At 37.4% G+C, this 20,025-nt stretch overlaps 1 protein-coding gene across 2 annotated transcripts in view; it reads left to right on the forward strand.

Moving 5' to 3' along the window:
• Positions 1-20,025, forward strand: part of MYO3A (myosin IIIA) — a 231,473-nt gene that overhangs the window by 114,714 nt on the left and 96,734 nt on the right. For both annotated transcript variants that reach the window (XM_019630872.1, XM_019630873.1), the window contains exons 13-17: positions 1,999-2,103; positions 2,209-2,292; positions 5,832-6,034; positions 12,629-12,727; positions 12,816-12,930. In XM_019630872.1, coding sequence (XP_019486417.1) covers positions 1,999-2,103; positions 2,209-2,292; positions 5,832-6,034; positions 12,629-12,727; positions 12,816-12,930 — 606 coding nt within the window. The remainder of the gene's footprint in view (positions 1-1,998; positions 2,104-2,208; positions 2,293-5,831; positions 6,035-12,628; positions 12,728-12,815; positions 12,931-20,025) is intronic.

Here is a 20,025-nt window from a genome sequence, read left to right on the forward strand (position 1 = left end):
CTGAGCTGCCTGAGCAGCCCTGGGTGTCCCTGCTGGGATCAGCCAAAGATGGGGGTGGGATGGGCTGGGAGAGGCGCCTCTGGTGTGTTTGTGTCTTTGTTCTCCTCTGAGTGATGGCAACGCTGCGTCAACCCCTCTGTCTCCTCCTTTGTCACTAGGATTAGCCGCATTGTGTGTATCTGCCACTCAGGAACTGTTTCTCGTGTTCTCAGGGCTGTACATACTCTGCTCTTTAATCCAACACTGCTACAGTTCCTTCTGGAGCCTGCTGCCAGCACTGGGAAGGTGGAGGGAAGCAGCCAGACTCTGTGGCTTTGTGTTCTGCCTGGCAGTGAGCACTGCTCGATCACAGCTGTCACACTTCTGTATTTGGTCTTTGCCCCACGGTCTTTGCCTTGATCAGATGGGTTGAGCCGTACTATACGAGGTATGATCACAAAAATTCTGGTAAACGATTACATTTAAAAAAAGATTTATTACAGTAAAAGACACATTGCCATTAATCCCCCTCAAAATATTCCACTCGCTTCAAACACACGTATCCCATCATTCTTGCCACTTTCTGAAGTAGTTCTGGGAGCCCTCTTTCTTGAGTGTCTTTAGTTGCACTGTTGTGGCTGCCTCGATGCCCTGAATCAACTGAAAACGTTTACCTTTCATGGTCAGTTTGACTTTGGGGAAGAGCCACAAGTCACATGGTGCCAGATCTGATGAATAAGGTGGATGAGGACACACTGCGGTCTTTTTATTCGACAGAAATTGCCATACCAGAAACGATGTGTGACACGTAACTTTGTCATGATGGAGGATGAGGTAAAGACACTCATGAAGGAGGACTTCCAGAACTGCTTCAGAACGTGGCAAGAATGATGGGATAAGTGTGTTCAAAGTGAGGGGGGATATTTTTGAGGGGAATTAATGGCAGTGTGTCTTTTACTGTAATACATTTTTTTTAATTTAAACATTCACCGTATTTTTTGATCACCCCTCCTACACTTATCATTCAGGCAGGATTGCTCAGGGCCACAGAGGGCGTACCTGCAGTCTCAATTGTCCCCTCTCCTGGGACTGCAGTGAGCTCTGGGCTGTGTCCACGGTCCTGTCTCTACTCTTCTCCCTCGCCTCCTCTCCTTTTTGCCCCGATTCACCCACCTTCAGATGTTTCGATGCATGGATCTCTCAGATGTGTTTGTGTGTTGCGTAGAGAATCCTTTGTTGAATTAATAACTGTTCAACTTGTTGTAACTTCAAGGGGAGAAATCAAGGGGGACCCCTCATGCCATCATGTTTCTGACGTTACTTTGTTTCTTATTTTTAATTTGACTGATTCTCTTCAAGTTATTTGTGTACTCTAGAAAATTATTTAATACTGTGTGTAAGAGTTATTTTTTGCATGTGAAAAATACATAATTCTGTCATCCTCTGCCACCTTAAAATTTACAAGAACAATGGCAAATTTATGAACCTTGACTTAAATGTCAGAAGATTTGGGCTTTAGTGCAAATTCTGCTATCAATTAACTATTTGATCTTGGAAAAATAAAGTGAGAAAATATATGTTAAATGACGTGAAAGGGAAAGAGTAGTGATCATATGTCAGACGTTATTTTATCCAAGGAACTGTAAACAAAATAATACCTGATTGTCTTATTTATAAAGTGTCATTTTATTTAAAGAAAGAATGGTGTTTTCAAATCTTAAGTTTTGTTTTGGGTGTGGTATTCACTTCCAAAAGAGTCTTCTTTTAAACACTGCTGCCAGAGTGGTATCATATTATTGTCATATATTTCTGGGCTGCTTTATGTCAGGCTTTTATTTTACATAATTGTGGCTATATGTGAGTGTATGTGGTGTATGTGTAACACATATGTAATGGTCTGGTGGTATGAAACTTTATTTTGATTTATGTTTTGCTTTAAAAATTGGAGCTCTACCTCTAAATAATCTAGGGTTTAAACAAAAACAAAAGTGCTACAGAATGTGTTTTTTAAACCCTTAGCATTCCAAACTATATATTGGAGCAAAGAGAACTGCCAATCCGCCTCACATTTTTGCAATGGCTGACTTCAGCTACCAGTCTATGATAACATATAATTCAGATCAGGTAAGGAGTCTCACACTCTTAGAAACTCCTCTCTTAGTTTCTTATATGTCAGCTGAATTTTGTGAGGATAAAGTCTTCTTACAATTTTCTTTTCTCACTGTGCAGTGCATTGTTATTTCTGGAGAAAGTGGTGCTGGAAAGACTGAAAGTGCTCATCTTTTAGTTCAGCAGCTGACGTTGCTTGGAAAGGTACAGTTTATTTTTTTCTCTGACCTAACAAATATTTGTTATATTTCAGAACCTAACATAACTGATAAGATTGATATTCACTAATTCTCACATGTAATAATGCACAGAAATTATAAAACACATTTGTTTAAAGTATGGCAAACAATATAAAAAGCATATAGTCTGTTTTGAGGATATTTTAACTTTTCTCACTCTTAGTCAACAAAGTTTTATAAATGTGATTTTCTCTCTTTTTCAGCCCCAACACATTCAGTGACTACTTTTTTGACTTTCTCTCCTTTTGTTGCTAACAGGTTAAAGAGGAGTTAATATTACAAAAATCAATTTTATTTATATATTATACATATATACCAGCAATGATCAATTGGAAATTGAAATTTAAAAGTATCATTTAGATAGCACCAAAAACCATGATCTATTTAAATCTGAACCTTATAAAATGTATGCAAGACTTGTATGCTGGAAAGTAGAAAGAGTTGTTAAAAGAAATTTTAAAAGACCTAAATAAATCAAGAGATATACCATGTTCGTGGATTATAAGACTCAATATTATTAACATGTCAATTGTCCAGAAATTGATCTGTGAAAAAGAACAACATTACTTGCTTTTGAGACTTAACTATATAGCTGCAATAGTTGTTAGATACAACGTAAAAAAGCATAATCCATAAAGGAAAAATAATTGGATTTCACCAAAATTAAGAACTTCTGTTCTCTGAATGACACTGTTAAGAAAGTGAAACCACAAGCTACAGACTCAAATGAACTATTTGAATGTCACATATCTAATAAAAGATTGCACCTTTAATATATAAATTTAAAAACTCAAGAAATCAAATAATCTAAAAATGAACAAAAGAAACTGATGCAAGCAATGAATGAATCTTATTAGATGAGATTTGGTTAAATCTCAAATGCATTATGTTAGGTCAAAGAAGCCAGATTCAGAAGACAACCTATTGTATGATTCACTTTATATGTCACGCTTGCAAATTTAAAATTTAATGACATATACAGATCAGTGATTATCACAAGCTGGGGACTGAGAGAAGTGTTGACTGCAAAGAGCAATGATAAAATTTTGGAGGTGATGGAATTGTTGTATGTGTGAATTGTAGTGGGGGTTATATGATTGTGTATGTTTGTAAAAACTTTCAGAACTATAAAGGATTAATATTACTGTATGTAAATTATATCTTAATATTTTTAAATTTTTGTTAAATGTATTGGGGTGACATTGGTTAGTTAAATTGTATAGTTTTTAAGTGTACAATTCTATAGTACATTATCTATATATTTCATTGTGTGTTCACCACCCAAAGTTAGTTCTCCTTCCATCACCATATATTTGACACTGTTTACCCTCATCTACCACCCCCCTCCCCCCTTACCCTCTGGTAACCACTGAACAGTTGTCTGTGTCTGTGAGTTTTTGTTTGTCTTGTTTGTTTATTGCTTTCAGTTAATTTTTGAAAAGGGGAAGTCGATGATAGAGACTAGGTTTGAATTTTCTAGGTATAGCCCTTAAAATGAGATAGGTCAAGAATTATGTGTTCTTACTAGGCTAGTAGCTAAAAACAAAAATCATTGTATACAACTTATCCCTGTGAAACATTGTATTATGATCTACATGTTTATAATTAGAGTCATGCTAAAACGTTTGCCATCATTGTGATTATAGGAATCTTGTGTCACAAAATACTGTGGGTACAAGGCCAGACCTAACCTCTCTATAAAAGGGTAAAACCTCACAGTGTCAGAACAACTGTTTGATTGAGTCTAATTCATTTTCAAAATAATGAGTTGAAAGAATTCCATGTTCCTATTAAAAATCAATTAACACGTTTTAATATTTTCAATTATGTGTATTGATATGGACTAGAACTATACTTTGCCCAATGGATTGCCATGACTTCTATCTATTAACCAGACTTGTGACCCCAAAGGACTGGAAGAGCCTGAAGCAGTCAGGAAGGCAGTGCCACCTCAGGGCTGTCATCTCAGTCCCCTCCCCATCCCCTTGCCCATCAACTTCCCCGCCTTACAACTAGGATAAGCATCATTCGAAAAGGTTTTAAGTACAGTGAAAGACGATGTAATTTTGGAGAGAGGAGGGTGGCGATGCACGGCATACTAGCCTGGCATAGGAGTGTGCCCCTGAATTCACTGACTGAAGCCTTTGCCGTTCTTTCCTGATTTGTGGGCCGATAGTGGTTCTTATCAGTAATGGATTAACTTGTGTGTGAATGTTGTTTTGTAGATGTCAGCAAACTTGTTTATCTAATCTCTTTATCTTGTTCTAGATCTAACACTGTGGTTTAATATTAATTGTGGATGGTCACACACATACACACACACACACACACACACACACACACACATCTCAGAATCCTGCCCTTATCAAAGCTTATCATGTCTTTTACTTATCTCTCTGATAAAGATTTACCAGATACAAGCATGGGATGTTTGGGGGACTGAATTTACATTTGTTATCAAAACCTTGCTTGGGGCACTGATATTTAATACAATGGATGATGATGTTTTCTCACCTTTTCCATAGGTGCAGGTCAGCCCCAAACAACGTTTTAAAAGAGCCAAGTTTGTCCAGTTCTTATTACTCTCTTCTCTCAACCCTTATTGCCTCTTTTAGAAAATACCCAAAGTCCTTATATGCCCTTCAAACCTCACTGTGAATGCCCACTGCAGCCCATCTGCTTTCTACTGTAGCCTGCGTTCCAGAAATACCCACTGCTCCTCTCCCTGACTTACAAAATTTCCATACCTTTAATACAGCTGAGCTCAGCAAGGTATTACACTGTAGATAATCTATTTCATACAGTTTCTACCAAGATGTGAATGACTCATACTTCCTTAAACTTCTCAGAGTGGAGGATGCTTTTCTAAAAGAGGTTGCCTTTTAATCCAAATAAATTTCTGCTTGGTGGACTTTCAAGTAAAGTGACAAAGAAAACGAAAGTAACACCTGTTTGGGAGGAGGAGAATCTGCATAGGAAAAATAGAAGGACCAGGAAGTAGGCCCATTGGCCTTGACTGCGCCTCTACTTCCCCCATCCACACTTCTAAGCTGTCCTAATTTTCATAATTACTTCCTTTCCTCTGCTTTCAAATTACCAATTATCTTTGCTCCCTCAGTTTCAGGTTTAACAGCTTCCTTGGAAGCAGGGGGAAATGGCCCTGACTTCAAGGAACATTTGTATGGGGCCTACACAGGTAGAAGAGGAATAACAAAATGAGAGGTGTATCTAAGTATTCATAAATTGTGTTTGTAAATCCACACTGAGTAGAACTATATTTAAATGGAAAAAACATAGAATGTCTCTTTGCCCCTCTAAGAAAACAAGTGGGTGAATACACGTATGGGAGAGGAGAAATAGGCCAGGTTGTCATGTCTGGCAATACTCCAGGAATATGCTCTTGTATGTTTATAGCTACATAAAGCACTTATCAAAGAAGAAACACTTTATTGCATACAAAATTAATTTTTTATATCTTTCCATATATCTTCACATTTTCTCTAGGCTAATAACATAACCCTGCAAGAGAAGATTTTACAAGTGAACAACCTGGTGGAAGCCTTTGGCAATGCCTGCACTATTATAAATGACAATTCCAGCCGATTTGGAAAATACTTAGAAATGAAATTTACCTCTTCTGGAGCTGTGGTGGGAGCACAGATGTATGAATACCTTCTGGAGAAATCCAGAGTTATCCACCAAGCCCTGTAAGTTCATATTAAATATCTTCTGTTTTCTGGGAAAAAAGCAAAGATACATGTCGGAAGTGACATACGTGTCATCAGCAACATACATGTTAAGTGACATGGGGCATAAATGTCATATGTCTTACAAGCAACAAGTGCCCATGTGATGTGTGTCATGAATGACATGCATCAACGACGTGTGTCATTAGTGACGTGTGTGTCATAATTGCCATGTGTTGGTGACATGTGTCCTAACCGACATGCATGTCCTAAATGATGTGTGTCATAAGCAGCATGTGTGCCCTAAGCAACATATTGTCGTAAACAATATAGTGTCATTAGTGTCATGTGTGTCATAGTTGATACATGTGGCAATGGTGATGTATGTGTCCTAAATGATGTGTGTCCTAAACAAGCAACCTGTGTGTCACAAGCGACATATGTGTGTGTTGTAAGCGGCATGCATGTCATAAGCGGCATGCATGTCAAACAGCATTCATGTCACAAAGTGATATGTGTCATAAACGACATTTTAACAAATTTGACAAAATTTTATCAGTCATCTACTATGTGCAAGCTACTTACTGTTAGAAACAAAGATCCCTCAGTGCTATCTTACTCACATCCAGTAAAGGAATTAAAAAATAACCTAATATTTATGATACCAAATAGAAAGCCTACACCCATCACAGATACTAACAGGATAAAGTAGAGTGATTTCTAAGATAGGAGAGAATATATTTCTTTACACAAAACTAATGCGAAATTTAATTAGAAAAATTGCCATCATTTAATTTTTTTAAATGCTGATGATATATATAAACAGGTCTTTGTATTAATTCTGTTCTTCCTATGGTTATATGCAAAGAACCAAATAAAAGATTCAAGAAAAGGCTTTATTGTATTGCCCTGTTTGTTGCTGGCTGATTTAAGCCACCAGTATGATGTTTTGGTATTAGGTTGAATGAATTCCTTTTGGCAGTTTGTAGCTGAATGGTCACATTTCTCTCCTGGCCTAATGATTCCCAAACATCTTTGTTTGTTATTCTTATAAGGAAACTATAGTCACAATATTACATTTCTACCCTGGTGTTTATATTATTTTTTTTAAAGTACGGCAAGTTAGAGTCTTCCGTTTTTTTATGTTGGTTTTATGCTAAACATATCTACATTATGGTAGTAATATGTCATATGTTAAATTTATCGTAACACAAGCTCTTATGTATTAATACATTACTGTTTAATATAAGTGCTTCCAAATTTACACTCATTCGATTATGAGTAAATTGTGAGTATAAGTTGCCTGGAGTCTAGCTTCTGAGCTCAGCCCTCAATGTGAAAAATTATCCTTTGGTCCTCAATTCAAAATATGTAAGGAAAATATTAGAAAAATGTGGTTTTTAATTGTGGCTCTATGACATTTAGGTTCACTTTGGGTAAGATATTTAAATTTTAAGGACCCTTCTAGCATCTTTGTTCTGCAATATACTGTGTGTATGCTTTGGAATATTACCTCATTTCTCTTCAGTTTTTCATCTTGAAAATGGAAACAGCAATAGCCCTACCTATAGATTAAGGTAATTCCTGTCAAGTATTTAGCACAGTGAACAGCACATAATAAGAACCTGTAAATTTAAGCCGTTATCAGCAGTAGCAGTATTGATAGTCGTGTGACGATTAGCAATAACATCTAGTTTAGTACGTGGCACATTGGAGAGATTCAGTAAACAGTGGCCGTCACCGATGTGTGCTCTGTGCCCAGAACTCGGTGGACATGTGTGGTGGCCTTTGCCACCCATACCTAGAGGAACCTTGGGGTCTTACACAGATGTGGAGACTTAACTGGTTCTCAGAACAATTTGTCCTGCTCTCTGTGTGAGTCTCTCCTTCAGGCCTTTGTGGAAGGCCTACCTAAGAGGCTAAATTATTGTGATTTAGGCGTGGCCACCATGTTGCACGACGCCAGGGCACCATTCACAGTGGGTTCTGTGGAGCTATGTGCTGGAACATCATTCACAGAGAATAAATTGTGGACAGTAACCCCTGGAGCTGCACAAGGAGGCCCTCAGTTTGTAACCATAGAAATAATCTCGTGAGTGCTTATTGAAATACTGTAGAGGATCGTCTAGGAAGTCATACAATTAGGAGTATGTGTTAGGCATACTATGTATTAAGTAAGCTTTTTCCAGCTGTCTTAAAGAACTATTCTAGTTTTCTAAGATCGTTTATCGGGGGAAAGCTCTCCAAGTTCCAAATTTACATTCAGGTTGAAATACAACTCAGGTGTCATTTGAGCACAGCTGCCTTACAATTTTTCTTTTTTTCTCTTTTCTTTTTCACCTTTTTAAACTTAATTTCAATTGCATTTTTAAATTCTAGAGAAGCTGTTTGTGATCTTTGAAAATGAAATATCAGAAATGTAATTGCATTCTTAGTAGGTCCATTTTTTTATTACAAATATAAATGTACTGTATCAGTCAGGGTACTGAAAGGAAAGAACTAGTTCAGAGGGTTTAACTGAGAGGACTACTTACAGAGGTAGACAGGGCAGCAAAGAACCAAGAATAATGGTGAGATACCCACAGACGCACAGCAGTGAGAAACCATTACCACTGAAGCCTGCAGGACAGAAGGAGGGAACAGCACTGCAGAACCAGGTGAAAGCCAGGTCTCTGGAGGACTGGCTGTCTGTCAGGAGCTGTTGCCATGGGGAGTACAGCCACTGTGAGGGAGAGCAAGGGGACAAGATACCAGGCCTGTCCGTTCTCCCTCCCTCCCATCTCCTTCCTGTGCTTCCTATTGGCCAAACCCAGCTGGAAGCCAGCAAGCGTGGGAGCCCAGGTGATACAGCCTGGAGAGCAATGAAATGTGAAGAATGGCTCTGAGGTGGCAGAAAAGAACCAGAGCAGAGAATTACTTTTTTTTTAGCTGAGCCATCCTGCCACCTGTTGGCGGCTCAGCAGCAGCTCAGCTTGGGCTGGGAATCGAACCGGCGACCCTGTTGCTCAGAGCGCGCACTTTTGAGCAAACTCTTAACCAACTGAGCCAGTCAGCCAGCTCCAGACAATTACTTTTTGAAAATGAATTTATTCTTTCTTTTAAGGGAGTAAGTGCTTTTCCTCTCTTTTTGCCTTTGCCCATTGCATCCCACTCCAATCTCTGACCATGTTTATTTTTATAGTTTTAGTAATGGTACTATTACATAATTTGTGGCTAAATGTTCTTCTGAATGTAGATGATTCTAAAAAAGAAACCTTTAAAAGAGGCTGCTTAATTTCCAGAAGAAAATGAGCATATTAAAGAAGTCAATGCTAGATAATTCTTGTAAAAATAAATTAGAGCTGTCTCACTGCACTTTTCTCCCGTTACTACAGTTACTTCAGCAAGCATTGATTGCGTTTCCCTCACATGCCCAGCACTTTACCAGACGCCACAGACAGCATCAACAAAGTGACAGATGCGCTGCTCTCCACTGTGGAGGAAGGGACAGTATTATTTATGGAGCAATTACTCTGTCGGGCCCTGTGCTAAACACTTTATATCTGTTATCTTTTTTAATTCTCACCGTGATATGACACGAAATTATTGCCTATCTTATACATGAGGAAACAGAGACTAAGAGAATTGTGATAAGTTGCCTGATATCAAGAAGCTAATAAATGACTGAGTTGGGATTTGAAAGCATATCTCTCTGTCTGACTACAATGTCCATCATTCATTCATTCCTTCATCCATCCATCCATCCATCCGACAAATATTTATTGAATGCCTATTATGTGCCAGGAACTTAGTAGGCACAGAAGATACAAAGCTAAATAAGATATGATTACTGCGGTAAAGCAGCTCACAGCCTCCTTGAGGGAACCACGTATGCTTTGTCACAGAGCTTGCCGATTACTTGTTGGTTTTTAATCTCTCAGGAAAGTTGGCAATGGTTTCATCTGCTAAGTGTGAGCAGGGGAGTGGCAGACAGAGGGATTGAGGAGACTGCATATCTTAGATGAGGGACTCTTAGTGGAGGGAGTCGTAATTAAAAATGAAAAATTAAAAACACTGTTTTATGAATATTCTATGGGGCCTTATGAATGCAAAGCTGCATTATTGGCTTCCTAAGCCTTATCACTAGCCACCTTGTCAAAAATGCAAACATTTCACAGGTGGGGTAAGCCGTACCCTAGTGAGGACTTTGCCACAGTTTTGCAATTGTTGGAGGCCTTGGCTACATAGGGGATTCCAGGGTCCAGGGCAGGTGAACACACATGAGACAGCTTTGAGGATCTTCCTGCAGATGGCTGAGTGGGACTCTGGAGATATTACAAGATACGCTATGAGGGTCAGGGCCAGAGGCAGAGAAATACTAGTTGGTAACTTGCTGAGACCCACTGTTTATCCCCAGGCCATTCTGACCTTTGCACGTATCGGATGCTATGGTCCTCTGTCATTTTAGCTTTGGTGTAGTTAAGGAAAGATATGAAGTGCGTAATTTTGGTGGTATCTTTCCCTGTTTCTTTAGCTCTCTGAATGTTTATCCACTGAAGGTCAGTATATTTCCTATAGCATCTCCAGGTCCTGTCAAATTACAATTCTCAGTAAACATAAACTGATAATTAAAGAGAAAACCACCAATTTTGTGTGTCTATGTTTATGAGTCACTTCCCTAATTGTACACCGCCTCCTTTAAGCATTAAAGGTGTGAGACACAGAGCAATCACTGTTATTTCATCAGAACAAAGCAAACTGAATTATAGGCTGTGCCAGTCTTGGAGAAGTTTTCTTATTTTGTGATGAGAAAAGACAAGAACTAAACTTTCAATTTCATCCTAACCTTGTTTGTTTACAGTGTGAGTGTTCATTGAAATGTTGCTGGTGACTGCAACAAGTCATGGCTGGGGGTGTGGAGAGCATGGGTACCACCATCTCAAGCATGTGCCCGTCCTCACTTCAGCAGCTGAGCCAGGGGACACGCCCTTTGACTCAAAAAGCTCACCTGCCTTTGCTTCCATGACTGGACTCCCCTAATTCCTCTCACACCTCTCTGAATTTTTCTTCTCTAACTTAGATTCATCCATTCCCAAAATGTGTATTTGCCAAAGATTTTCTCTTGGGGTGTTTCTCTTTTCTCTCCTTAATCAATCAATCAATCAGTCAATCTCTCCTCTCCCTCCCTCCCTCCGTTCCTCCCTCCCTTTCTCTCTCTCTCTCTCTCTCTCTCTCTCTCTCTCTCTCTCTCTCTCTCTCTCTCACACACACACACACACACACACACAGACACACAGACACACACACACACACACACCTTTTTGGTTCCATTTCTCTAGAAAACCCTGACTAACCCCATGGGCAAAGAGGAGCACTTGTGCAACAACAATTTACCGTCTCTTGACTCAGTCCCTCTGGTAACATCCAAAGTTTTGTGATAAGGGGGGAGTCTTATACTAACTGAAAGAGGAGTAATATGAAAAGATAGAAAGACAGCAAGGCCTCAGGTTTTGAGGGTTATACTTCATTTAGTGTAGTAGGAACCCTTCTCTGTCCCAGTCTCATAAGCATGGTGATAATGAAGTGAATAGTGAATAGAAGGACCACCCCAAACTAGAGGAAGGTGCAGTGTTTGGATGCGAAGGGCAAAGCCACAAGGCAGATGCAAACCCCAGCACCTCCCCAATGACTGTCATGGCCGTCAGAGTAGAAGCAAAGCAAGAGCAAAGAGGGACAATGGAGAATGTGAACCTATAAAGCAGGAAGATCGTCTTTCTGTGTTTCTGAAGAGAACTTGCCTGATCTTGGAGAGGAAGAGCGATCCGTTCCAGGAACTCTCCGGAGCAAAAGGAAGACGAGGAAAGAAGGAGAAGGGGGACCCTGAGGTCCCAGCAGTTATGTTGGGGACCATCCCGAGCCAGAGACTCACCTTGTTGTGACCCGTGTACCCTTAACAGTATTATATTATTCCAGAGCCTGGGAAATGCTATTTGTACATATGCGTAGAACCAGAGTCATGGAACTTGAGACGCCTGTGAGGCAGGCTCCTCAGACCTGTGAGAAAACGGAGCCCCAGAAAGCCAGTGTACCAAGGTGGTTAAAGACATGGCCTTTGGAGCCAATCAGCCCTGATTGGAATCCAGTTTAGCCATCAACTCTGTGACCTGAGGGGAGATCAGCAGCCCCTCTAAGCCTCAGCTTCCTTGTATGTGAAATGCGGGAACCGCCTGAGTCACTAGGGGCTTATGGCAGGTAAATGGATAATGTAGCACTTACGGTCATCTGGCGTGCTCTCTGTATATTATTAACTTGTTTCTTTTTCTGTCTGCTCCACTGGCTTGTGAACTCCAAGAAGTCAGGGAATTTTGACTGTTTTGTTCCTGCTCTATCTCCAGTACCTACAACAATGCCTGAGTCACTCACAAACAGGCGTTGAGTGATTCATGTAAAGTGCTTAGCAGTGACTGGGATTTAATGAAAGTAGTTGGTAAAAATAATAATAACAACTACAGAAAGCCAAAATCCTGTATCCCAGGAAGCTCACGTTGGCACTCACAGTTGTTCTGTGAGTGGTAGTTTTAACGATTAATAAATATTCTTACTAACCACCTTACTGAAAATGTCTTATCTTTTCAGTGGAGAAAAAAATTTTCATGTGTTTTACTACATCTACGCTGGTTTAGCTGAAAGGAAGAAACTAGCCCATTACAAATTGCCTGAAAATAAGCCTCCCAGGTAACCCAGCAGGTTGTACTTCATAAATAATACTTTCACTTGACACTTAATTTTACATTTTTACCCATCCTTTCATATTTTTTTTCAGATACCTACAAAACGACAACCTCAGAACAGTACAGGATATGACGAATAACAGTGTCTATAAATCCCAGTATGAATTAATTGAGCAGTGTTTCAAAGTCATAGGTTTTACAATGGAGGTAAGTGTGAAAGACATTTGAACCACTTTAGGAAGTACCTTTTCGTCATCACTAATAGTAAGAGTTAGCATTTATTGAGTGATTAATATATGCCAAACATTGTGCTAACTGCTTTATATGGATCATCCTTTCAATTACTGAAACAATTAGAATTATATTTACTTTATAGATGAGGGATCAGTGACCTTGAGATACAATTGAATTTGGTTTAGTTCTTAAATCTTTTATTTTACTTACATGTATTTGCATCTCCTGCATATATATAAAATTTTACGTACATGCATAAATGTGATCATATTACATGTTCTTTTCTAGTGTAGTCTTTTTTCATAAAAACTTTATTAAGATAAAATTCACATACAAGTCAGCCATTTAAAAGGATACATTTTTATGACTTTTAGTATGTTCACAGAGGTATGCATCTATTGCCGTCATTGGTTTTAGAATATTTTGGTATTCTGAAATTTTTACCCCAAAAAGGAACGTGCGAGCAAGCAGTTCTTCCTCGTTCCCACCCCACCTCTGCCTTCTGTCATTCTAGATCTGTTTCTTCCAGACATTTCACATAAATAGAGTGAGGCCATATTTCATCCTTTGTGACTGGCTTCTGTCATTTAACAAGATGTTTTCAAGATTCAACCATGTTGTAGCAGGTATCAGTACTTCATTTATTGTTGAATAATATTTCATTTTATAGATATACCTCATGTTATTTATCCATTGCTCAGCTCATGGACGTTTAGGTTGTTTCCATTTTTTTGGCTGTTATGAATAATGCTGCTGTGAAATTCATGTTCAAGTTTTTGTGTGAACATATTTTCATTTTCTTGGGAATATACTTACGACTGGAATTGTTGGATCATGCCTTTACCCATTTGAGGACCTGCCAGACTGTTTTCCAAAGTGGCTGCACCATTTTACATTTTCCTCTGCAGCATATGAGGGTTCCAGTTTCTCCACATTCTTGCCAACACTTGTCATTACGTGTCTTTTGATTATAGCCATCCTAATGTGTGTCAGGTGGCATCTTATTGTGGTTTTGTTTTGCATTTCTCTAATGGCTTATGAGCTGAACTTCTTTTTGTGTACTTATTGGTCTATTCAGATCTTTTGCTTATTTTTTTATTGGGTTGTCTTTATTATTGAATTGTAAGAAGTCTTTATATTACTATAGATACAAGTCCCTTATCAGATATATGATTTGCAAAAATTTTCTCCCATTTGTTGTCTTTTTACTTTCTTGATTTTGTCCTTTGAAGCACACAAGATTTTAATTTTCGTGATGTCCAGTTTATTTATTTTTTTTCTTTTGTTGCTGATGATTTTGGCGTCATATATAAGAAACCCAAAGTCATGAAGATTCGCACCTAAGTTTTCTTCGAAGAGTTATATAGTTTTAGCTCTTACATTCAGACTTTCCACTTTGAGCTAATTTTTGTGTGAAATAGGAGTCCAGCTTCTTTTGCATGTGGCTATTCAGTTATATCACAATGATTTGTAGAAGAAACTATTCTCCCTATTGATTGGTGTTGGCATCCTTGTCGAAAATCAATTGACACAAATGTATAGATTTATTTCTGAACTCTCAATTCTATTGTATTTATCTATGTGTCTGTCTTGATTACTGTAGCTTTGTAATAAGTTTTGAAATTGGGAAGTGTGAATCTTCCAACTTTGTTCTTTTTCAAGATTGTTTTGGGTCCCTTGACTATCTATATGAACTTGAGGATCAGCTTGTCAATTTCTAGTGAAGTCTTTTTAAAAACTTCTTTTAGTTTTCAGTTCTGTCATCCTCATCCTAACCCCTTCCATTCATAGCTGCTGCCTTTCCCTTCCCCCAGCTAATGGATGTTAAAACCCAGCATACATAGTCCAACATTCCGTATTTATCTCCCTGCTCATAAAATATTGCTTGTAGACATTTCCCTCTCCCTCTCTCTCTCCCTCTCTCTCTGTCTCTCTCTCTCTCTCTCACACACACCATACACCACACACACAAGCACAAATATGCACATGTACATATATCTGGAGAGGTGGCCATTGTGTCATTAGTATGGGATTATATTACATGCACTCTTCTATATCTGGTTTTTCTCACTTTGTAATACCTTGTGAAAATCCCTTCAAATCACCTAGAAAATACTAAATCAGTCTCTTAAAGGCAACACAGTGTCCCATGGTGTGTACTACCATCTTGTATTGAGTCATCTAGCTATGGCTGGGAATACAGCTATTAATGCTTCCAGATCTTTGTCACCATGAGCAAAGCCAAACTATGTCTTTATTTACCAGTGCTTTTATTTTGGTGGGATAGGTCTCTAGTAGTGGGATTGCTGGGTAAAGGGTATATATATATTTTAAATTTGAATATGAATTGCAAGATTGCTTTCCAACAATTCTGAAACACTTCACGTATCCACCAGCAATTTATGAGAGCACCCTCCCCACCCCCATCTCTGCCAGAAATGTGTTGTAGCTTTTAAAATATTTGTTAGTCTGATGGGTGAAAGTAACATCTCATTTCAAATTTGTATGTCCTTGACTAAAAAATAGTGAATATGAACATCTTTCCATTGGTTTTCTGGCTGCTTGGGTTTGTTTTTTTATGAATTGTAGGTTTATGTGTGTTGCCCTTTTTATTGAGTTATTTCGATGCTTTACATTGATTTTTAAGTTCTCATTGACTATTGTAGACATTTTATTTTTCTGTCATTTGTATTATAAATATGTTTCCAGTTGTATGGCTTGTTCATGACTTACTTTTTATCATATCTTTTACCATACAGAAATGTACTTTTAATTTTTATATATTCAAACAAGTTTATCTTTTTGTTTATAACATCTGGGTGTCTAGCCTTGTTTAAAAAGTTTTTCCTATCTCTAGATTGTACATGTAGTCTCCTACATTTTTGTGAAAGTTTAAAAAAAATATATTTGTCTTTATTCTTTTTGAAATTTATTTTTTTATACAATACCAGGTGGGCTCCACTCTATTTTCTTCCAGACAGAGAGCCAATAGTGCCTCATTATCATTAAATACTATACACTTTTCCCCACTGGATTGACTTATCATATATTAAGGCCTTATGTAACATGGAATCTATTTCTGATATCTCTATTTTATTTACCAATTTATGTTTCTATTTCTATACCAATATTCTATTGACTTGATTAGTGGTTTGATATGTTTTCTAATAAGGCATCCTACTTAATAAGGCAAGTCCTGTACTCACTTGGTTCTTTTCCATGGTTTTCTTAGCTATTGTCTGGCTTGTGTTTGTCCATATAAACTTTAAGATCAATTTATTCAATTTTCAGAACCCCAGTTGGAATTCTAATTAGAATCATATTAAATCTATGCATCAGTTTGAGGGCATTGTCATTTTTATGTTATGTCTTCTCATCCAAATCATGATATGCCTTTCCATTTCTTTACATGTTGCCTAGATGTTTAATAATTTATAGTTTTATTCATCTAGCACTTAAGCTTTATTTTTTACATATCTTTCTATGTTATGATTTTTGGTTTATTCTAAATGAAATATTTCTTCCATTGGTAGACTTTTCTAAATAAATGATGTCATCAGCAAAAAGAATAGTTTTACCCTTTTTTATGTTATGTCAGTCATTTCTTTTTCTTTCGTGTTCTTAGAGCATCTAAGACTTAGAGTCTAAGTCAGTATTAAGCAGTGATGATTATAGCTTGCCTCCCTGTCTAGCTTCTGATTTTAAGTGAAATGGTTTTAGTGTTTTCCTCTTAATTCTGATAAAGAGCATTTATTACAAATAATTCCCTTTTATTTCTATTTTGCATAAGTTTTTATTAGGCATCCTGCTGAATTATATCAAATGTCTTTTCATTACCAATGATATAATCATATTTTTCTGTAGCGATTTGTCCTTATCTCTTATTATGTTGATAGATTTGTGAATATCCTTATATTTCTGGAATAAACCCAATGTAGTCAAATTGTGTTTCTTTTTTGATAAATTTCTGGATTCTATGTCCAAGTGTTTTATTTAGAATTTTTGCACCTATGTTCATCAATGACATTTACTTACCAATGAGATTTACCTATTGTTTTAATTTTCTTTTCTATCTTAATCAGATTTGAGTATTAAAGTTATGTCAGTGAGCTTTTTAGTCTTTTTTTCTTTGGCCTGTAAGAGTTGTTTTTCTTTAAAGATTTTTTTTTTTAATGGGGGAATTGGGAGGATGGGAACAGAGCTGGGGAATTGGAGGAAGGGGAACAGACAAGTTGCTGTCATTTTGTTCTTCAGTCTAGTTGTGGAGGACGTTGCTTCACTGGCCCAAGTTGGCACCATCATTGCGCTCTTCCCGGGTGAGGCAGATCAGTCGCCGGCTTCTGGACAGCCGCTCACTGCGGCTGCTGGCCGCTCACGCTGGCTGCTGGCTACATATGGTAGCCCATGGCAACCCACTGCCGCAGGGGCTGCAGCCTACGCTGTCGCCAGCGACTCACGGCAGCCCAGCTCCAGGTTGAGCTGTTGTTCAGCATCTTAGCTATAGAGGGCAGTGTCACTGGCCCTCATATGTGGGATCCGAACCGGGGCCCTCTGGCGTCCCAAGCCAGTTCTTAACCATCGTGCCACTCGGACGGCCCATGTAAGAGTTTTAATCAGAGTTAAAATCAGTTCCCAACGTCTCTGAAGATTAAAAGGACCCAGACAAATATAGCCAGATCCTAACCAGACCTACTTTCCAGAAAAGAGACCTAGTCATCTATGCCTTTCACAAGGACCCCGCCTGATCCTATCATTAGAGAAGACTGGGGAACACTGAGTTCTAAAACTTTGAATTAAGATGAGATAAAACTTAGCTTGTATGTGCCTCTCGTCCTGGGGCCTTTTTGATATTGAGTCTTTAATCACCTTTCTAATTCTTCTATGATAATTACCCATTTAAATTTTTCTTTTCTTTCTAGGTTGTCAGTATTTTTTTTAATTACAGTTTATTGGGGTGACAATTGTTAGTACAGTTACATAGGCTTCAGCTGTACAATTCTGTAACACATCATCTATATACCACATTGTGTGTTCACCACCCAGAGTCAGTTCTCCTTCCATCACCATATATTTGACCCCGTTTACCCCCATCTATCCCCATCCCGTTTATTGTCTATGTCTATGAGTTTTTGTTTCTTGATTTGTTTGTCTTGTTCCTTTGTTGTATTTTGTTAAGAAAACATCATAAAATCTAATGCCATAGATTTGACTGATAAATTTTTCTGTAAGTCTTTTAGTTTATTCTCTATTTCTGGGAGTGTTTCCTTTCACATTTTAATCTTTTGTATTTTTGGCCTTGCTCGCTTTTATCTTTACTTGAACTTACAAGGGATTTTCAATCTTAAAAACAAAAACAAAAATCATCTGTTGGATATATTTACCTATCCTATAATACTTTTTTCATTTTTCGTATTATTAATTTCATTTTTATTTTCATGTTTTATATTAATTTGGTCATTTGGTTTCTTTTGTTCTTTTTCTTAAAGAAAATATTGGATTCCTCTATTTCTTTATTTTTTTATTTAATAATGAAGGCTTTTAAGGCTATAAATTTACCCATGAGTCATAAAGATTTCTTTCTGTGCCACCAGTTGTATTTTTTAAATTTTATAACCAAGTATCTTGTTCAATAGGACTCCTGAAGGCTTTTTAAAAAGCTTTCAGACTCTGCTCTTAGCAGTTTACTGTTTTCTGTGTTGATTTGATCCAGTGATAAAGAATACTTCACTTTGAATGCGAATCAGGCTTTTAGATGAACGCCTTCAGAAAAGTAATGTGCAGTTTGTTGAATTTTAATTCATTTTCATAATTGATACTCCTGCAGCTTTTAACAGTTAATGTGTCTGTGTAAGTTTACTGAGATTCCTTGGGTTATCAGATCTAAGAGCTTGAGCTGAAAATAATACCTCATTCTTCTCTGAAAATGTGGAAAATTTATCAGCAGGATATAAAATGTAGAGATACTGATATAAGTGAAACTTTACAAAACTCATTTAAATTATGTGCAGTGAAGTTATTGAATCTAATCATTTTATAAAATGTTTTTAAGGCAAAGTTGACTCCCTTTAAAATCGAAGGCTGTCAGCAATAACCTTTAGTCCATTGATCCTTTTGCTCGGCAGAGAGTAATATTTCTAAAGATGTACATGTTCTTGACATAGAGAAAAGTTTGCCACTAAGTGACAACAGATATTCAGAAATCAGTTACATTTGTATACACCAATAATAAACTATCAGAAGAAGAAATCAGGAAATCAATCCCTTTGACAATTGCTTCAAAAACAATAAAATATCTAGGAATAAATTTAACCAAAGAAGTAAAAGACCTGTACTCAGAAAATTATAAGACACTGAAGAGAGAAATCAAAGAAGATACAAATAAATGGAAATAAGTACCATGCTCATGGATAGGAAGAATTAATATAGTTAAAATGTCTGTACTACCTAAGGCAATATATAGATTCAGTGCAATTCCTATCAAACTACCAAGGACATTTTTCTCAGAAATAAAACATATAATTTTAAAATTTATATGGAACCATAAAAGACCCCGAACAGCCACGGCAATCCTGAGAAATAAGAACAAAGTGGGAGGTATCACGCTACCTGATATCAAATCATTCTACAAGGCTACAGTAATCAAAACAGCATGGTACTGGCATAAAAGCAGACACATAGACCAATGGAACAGAATAGAGAGCCCAGAAATAAACCCATCAGTATATGGTCATTTAATCTATGACAATGGAAGCAAGAATTTACACTGGAATAAAGATAGTCTATTTAATAAATGGTGCTGGGAAAATTGGACTGACACATGCAAAAAAATGAAAATGGACCGCCTACTTACACCTTACACGAGAACAAATTCAAAATGGATTAAGACTTAAATGTAAGACCTGAAACCATAAAACTCCTAGAAGAAAACATAGGGAGTAAATTTGCAGACATTATCCTTAGTAATATTTTTACTGATATATCCCCTTGGGCAAGGGAAATAAAAGAAAAAATAAACATAAGGGATTACATCAAACTTAAAAGTTTTTTCACAGCAAAGGAAATCATCAA

The sequence above is a fragment of the Hipposideros armiger genome, unplaced genomic scaffold (assembly GCF_001890085.2).
Source record: "Hipposideros armiger isolate ML-2016 unplaced genomic scaffold, ASM189008v1 scaffold_962, whole genome shotgun sequence".
In the NCBI taxonomy this organism is placed as follows: Eukaryota; Metazoa; Chordata; class Mammalia; order Chiroptera; family Hipposideridae; genus Hipposideros; species Hipposideros armiger.